Below are 5674 nucleotides of genomic sequence, written 5' to 3'. Positions count from 1 at the left end.
CTCCAACTAGAAAGAATCTAAACATCTCCCTTTGGTATTCAATGGCATTACCATCGCTGAGTTCCCCACCATCAACATCCTCGGGTTCATCAATGGCAAGATATGTAACTGGACAATCCAGATAAATACTGTCCAAGGCCCCAAACCCTACTTTTAGGTGAAGCAACGATTTACCTGTCCTTCATTCAATTTCGTATCCTGTATTCACTGCTCACAATGTGGTCTTCCTTACACTGGGGAGAACAAACACAGATTGGGTGACCGCTTTGCGGAATACCTCCGCTCCGTCTGAAAGCATGACCCCGAGCTTCATGTTGCTTTCCATTTCAACACCACCAGCAATCAGCCCCCCCACCCCACACTCCCCACCACCCACACCCGGTCCCCCCAGTCCCCACTCCGTCCCTCATCACTCATGCCAACACATCCGACATATCTGTCCTGGGCTTGCTGCAGTTTTCCAGTGAACATCAATGCAAGCTCGAGGAACAGCATCTCATTTAAGGATTATGCACGCTGCAGCCTGCCGGACTGAACATTGAGTTCAATCATTTCAAAGCATGACGGGATCCCCTTTTTATTTTTAATTTTGTTTATGTTATTTCAGTTTGGTACATCACTCCTTTTTTTTTTACCATGTGCCTACCCACTTTTATCATGTTTCTGCTTTGGGACAGGGCTAGTTATTTTTCTGTTAATTAACACCTCTCTGTGCTAAAGCTTTGTCTTTCAGCACACCATTAACATACCGTTTTCCTTTGCTCCATGACCTTCAGGTCAGTCATTCCCTTTGACACTCTGCCCAATCAAGACATTCTCTTTTGTTATCTCATTCCCCACACCCCCTTTATTTGCTTAAAACCTATTTCATTTGTAACATTTTCCAATTCTGATGAAGGGTCATTGACTTGAAAGGTTAACATGGCTTCTCTCTACACAGATGCTGCCAGACCTGCTGAGTATTTCCAGCATTGCTTATTTTTATTACATATATATACTGTGTCTGCAAAAACAGGTCAGAGGCTGCGAATTCTGTGGCAATTCTGTATTTCGAATCCTGACTCCACAAGGTTTGTCTGCCATCTGGAAGCCACAAGTCAGGGGTGTGATGGAATACTCTTCACTTGCCTGACACCATCCAGGGCAAAAAAGACCGCTTGATTGGCACCCCTTGAACATTCATTTCCTCCAGCACCAGCGCACAGTACGAGCATTGCGTAGGCGTACAAGATGTGCTGCAGCAACTCGCCAATCCTCCTTCGACAGGACCTACCAAACTCTCAAGGTTTACCACAAAGAAAGGCAAGGCCAAGAGATAGATGAGAATATCACCACCTGAAGGTTTTCCTCCAAGCCAGATGCCATCCTAGCTTGGAACTGTATCGCTGATGCTTCAATGCCGTTGGGCCAAAAAACAGAACTCCAGGATAGCATTTTGGGTGTACCAACATCAGATGGAGTGCACCTGTTCAAGCAGGAGGCTCATCACCACCGTCTCAATGGCAAGTAGGGATGGAAAACGAATTCTGGCCTCGCCAATGATCCTCACAACCCATGAAGGAATCAAAAAATGCACAATATGAGTGGAGTTAGCCAGTTTGCTCGTAATAATCGGGTACAACGCGGCACAATCTGTGAGCAGAGGGAGAGAGCCACAAGATTCGGAATCGAGAGCTCGACTGTTCCACCAGTTAGGAATTCACTAAAGGTCAGTCACACTTGTTGAGATAATCACCGTTTCATATTAATAAAACCCTGAAATTTGACACAACGATGATGACGTGCAAACATTTGATATGTTAGTCTCAAATCTGTCTCCCTGTTACTTAAACAAGAATATTAAACATTTAATTAAAATGCAGAAATATCACGCATCAACCATCTCCAAGACTCTGCACTTAATTGTGGCCAGCAATTGTAACAATATTGCTCGCATTATAAAGTGACTAATTTCCGTCCTTCCTTCCTTCCTTCCTACTTCATTGCACCCTTCCTTCCTTCCTTCCTTCCTTTCTGGATAACATACTTATTTTGACCACTATCATCAACTGGAATAGATGCTTCTCTGAAGCAATTCATTTTATATAACAAGCAAACCACAATAAATGAACAAACTATATTTTAAAACTCTTGAAGCGAAAACAATATTGTGGAAGGTGGAAATCTGAATTATAAGTGAAAAATGCTGCATAAAATCAAAAAGCAAGAGGACATTTTTGGAAGTTGCACCACAGTCTGGTGAAAACTGGCAGGAATGTTATTATTTCAGATATTAAAATTGTTATGTTTTGCTTTTTGCTTAAGTTCTTTATTAGTTGTTGCTCTCTAATAGGAGCACACTTGTTTGGGTTTTTGGGTGATGACACTGTGCTAACCCAATGTCTCACTGTTCTTTTTTTGAGAAACGCCATCTGTGGAAATACTGCTTCGGATTGTGGGACTTGCAAGAGATTATGAAGATACAGCTTTAACCCGGTCTTCAGTGAATTCTTGGAGTGTTGACTTCATCTGTTTGTTCAGTGACTGTAAGTAATCCCAGGCAGCATTGGACCCAATTATCTCACCTAATGGATTTTTGTTTTCTCCGATAAAGAGTGGAGATCCTCTCAATGTGTCAAAAGGAGAATTTCTTCCAGTATCAACAGCAAATACTGTATTAACGACTCTTACCAGAAGGGATGTCTCTTAGTTTTCTGATAAAACTCAAAATTCTTTGGGCGCTTAATGATGTAGAAAATATATACTTCCCCATCTTGGCTGCGGTTGGTGTCCCGAGTAAGTTACAACCTGGAGCTGGTACTTCAGCAACCGGAGTTTAACAGCATGTATCTTAGTCCGCACGTCCAGATCTTTAAATTAGAGCAATGAATAAATGGGAAAGGTACTTCATTGGCTGTAAAGCGTTTTTCATGACTGGAGTTTCTCTTATGTATCTATAGATGGGAGTTCTTTCTTCTATCTTTCTCTTTCTTTCTTTCTTTCTTTCTTTCTTTGCTACGATATTCTTAATTATCTCACTTTTTCTTTCTTTTATCAGTTTATAACGCTATTTTTATTTTTCTCAACGTGTGTATTTGACGGTGACATGTGTTCCATGGATGTCAACTCGCTTCACTGACAGCAACCAAATGATTATTGTGGTCATTATTTCGATTCTATTCAGTCAATGCGTAGTGGAAATCCAGAAACATTGCCCCGACAAAGCAGTTCAGACGAGGTGAATTGAATGTTTCAAACCTCATATTGGTAGTTTTTCTGTCGGATCAAGGATCCGAGATGTGCAGATGGAGTTCAGATACAGATCAACTGGGAGCTAATTGAATGGCAAAACACGTCCAACTGGCTGAACATCATAACCACGCTCATGTGTTCAGATGGAAGTGCAGTTCCAGAATTGTTCCCTCTTTTTATTTAATCAAAATACAGTTGCTGTTTTCACCTTGTTTTATTCGAACCCGTTGCATCATTTAACTGCTGATTCATTGCTGATTACTCTGATTAAAAATTCTATATGCAGGATGTTCTGTCACAGGTTAGCTCATCGATTCCATCATCTGTCGTTCCGAATTTCAGTTTATGGTGACGGACGTGAATAGACATATTCCACATCCTGTTCTGTTATTCAACGAGAAACACATCGTACTGCTGTTATTCAGGTGTTTGATGAATAATTTCCCATTATTTTCTTGCGTACAGTTAACGTGGTGACGATTGTGATCCTGTCTCGGGGAAAGTGCGGTCTCTCCAAATGTGTCACCTACTATCTGGTTTCCATGGCAGTGGCGGATCTTTTGGTCGTTATTCTCGATCTGATCCAAAGGCAGATTCCAATTGTTTATAGGGAACAATTTGCTTTACTGTATTACGTTAGAATTTGTGATATCCACGCCGTCCTGCTTTATGCCGCCACAGACCGTTCTGTCTGGTTTACCGTAACCTTCTCCTTTGATCGATTTGTAGCCATTTGTTGTCAGAAGCTAAAAACAAAATATTGTACCCAGAAAACAGCCGCTGTGGTTCTTGGAACAGTGACTGTGCTGAGCTGTTTGAAAAACATTTTCTGGTACTTTCTGTATCAATCTAAATATCTGCTGACGAACAGTCCTTGGTTTTGCGTCGTGGCATCAGCTAAAGGTCGGTCACTAGCCTGGGCTGTTACTGAATTAATGCATCATATTTTAACACCTTTTATTCCATTTATTTTGATTCTACTATTGAATGCACTGACGGTCAAAAACATTATCATCGCCAATACAGCCCGCAGGCGGCTCCGGAGTCGGAGCAGTGGGGAGAGTCCCATGGACCCAGAGATGGTGAACCGAAGAAAATCCATGATTTTACTGTTCGTTATATCGGGGAATTTCGTACTGTTATGGGTGGTGTTTATGACGTGCTCCATTTTGAAACGATTGGAATACTTTCTTTCGTACATGGTTACTGTTTCTCTGCCCACATTTGTTCAGGAAATAGGTTTCATGCTCCAGCTCTTGAGTTGTTGCACGAACACGTTTATTTATGCAGTGACTCAAAGAAAATTCAGACTGGAGTTGAGAAATGGAGTGAAATAGCCTTTCAGAATGATGGTCAAATTAATTCGATGAGAAGATCTCACAGCTTCGACGGATGAATTTTCAGCCAAAGCCTGCTTGACACAATTGTGCCAGAGTCAAATCCAGGGGTACTTGGGGAATGAACATTTAATGTGTTTTTTTTTCCTTCCAAATGCACCATTAGCTCACATTGCCAGGAATCTTCAGTACCTCTGTGCTGAAAATTTTCTCTGACCTTTGCTTTATTTTGAAGTAACATGATTTGAAAGCCAGGACAGGATCAGGAAAAATGTAAAGGCAGCAGGAAAAAAGGAAGAGTGCGAAGGTTATTGATTTCTCCACCATCACTGGGATCAATAGATAAGAAAAGTATTTTTTCTGCATTGAATAACCAGTAACCCGGTCACATCCACGTCCTTGAAACCCCATTGCCACCCCGCACCACAGTGCACCCGCGAGCCGGAAACCACACACTCCCCGGTCCCAGGATATCATGCTGCAGGGCCGAGGTACAGCGCATGCCCGGGACCCCACACAGCACACTCCTGGAACCCAGGGGAGCACACTTTCTGGAAACAGTACAGCATACGCCAAGTGATGATATGGTACACACCAACGGTCCGGTATAGCAATCTATCGGGTACCGATACGGAACAGCCCTGGATAACTGTACACCACATGCTCGAGTAGCAAGACATCAAACTCCTGTATCCCAATACAGTACATTCGAAGGTCCCATGGTAGCGCACTCCCTGTCCATCTATTGCACACACACAGCTCCTGATGCAATGCAGTCCCTGCCCAGTACACCACACTCCCACGATCGAGTGCAGCACAGCTGCGGGTACCAGTATCACACAAACCCACAGTACTGGCACAACACACATCCGTGTACCAGTGCTATTTACTCCTGGGTGATTATATTACTGGCTTAATAATACTTACCGAACCCGGTACAGTAGATTCCCGGGTCGGGGTAATGTAAAATTCCAGCGTTTGAATCAACACTTACCCGGGTTCCCATACTGTAATTGAATTAGTAATTCAGAGAGTTGGTCTAATAATCGGGTGAGCTGACATTTATCAGGCTCAAGAGTACGGAGTTTAAGCTGTGTTTCTGATGG

General features: G+C 42.7%; 1 protein-coding gene across 1 annotated transcript; it reads left to right on the top strand.

The window, feature by feature from the left end:
* The first annotated feature begins 2678 nt into the window (after positions 1-2678).
* LOC137362321 (probable G-protein coupled receptor 139) lies at positions 2679-4568 on the top strand. Its single transcript, XM_068026733.1, has 2 exons — positions 2679-2775; positions 3697-4568. The coding sequence occupies exons 1-2, from the start codon at positions 2679-2681 to the stop codon at positions 4566-4568; spliced, it is 969 nt and encodes a 322-aa protein (XP_067882834.1).
* The last annotated feature ends 1106 nt before the right edge of the window (positions 4569-5674 follow it).

This window comes from Heterodontus francisci, unplaced genomic scaffold (genome assembly GCF_036365525.1).
Source record: "Heterodontus francisci isolate sHetFra1 unplaced genomic scaffold, sHetFra1.hap1 HAP1_SCAFFOLD_70_2, whole genome shotgun sequence".
Lineage (NCBI taxonomy): Eukaryota > Metazoa > Chordata > Chondrichthyes > Heterodontiformes > Heterodontidae > Heterodontus > Heterodontus francisci.
Note: the sequence above shows the minus strand (reverse complement) of the source record. Positions and strands in the feature narration are given on the sequence as shown.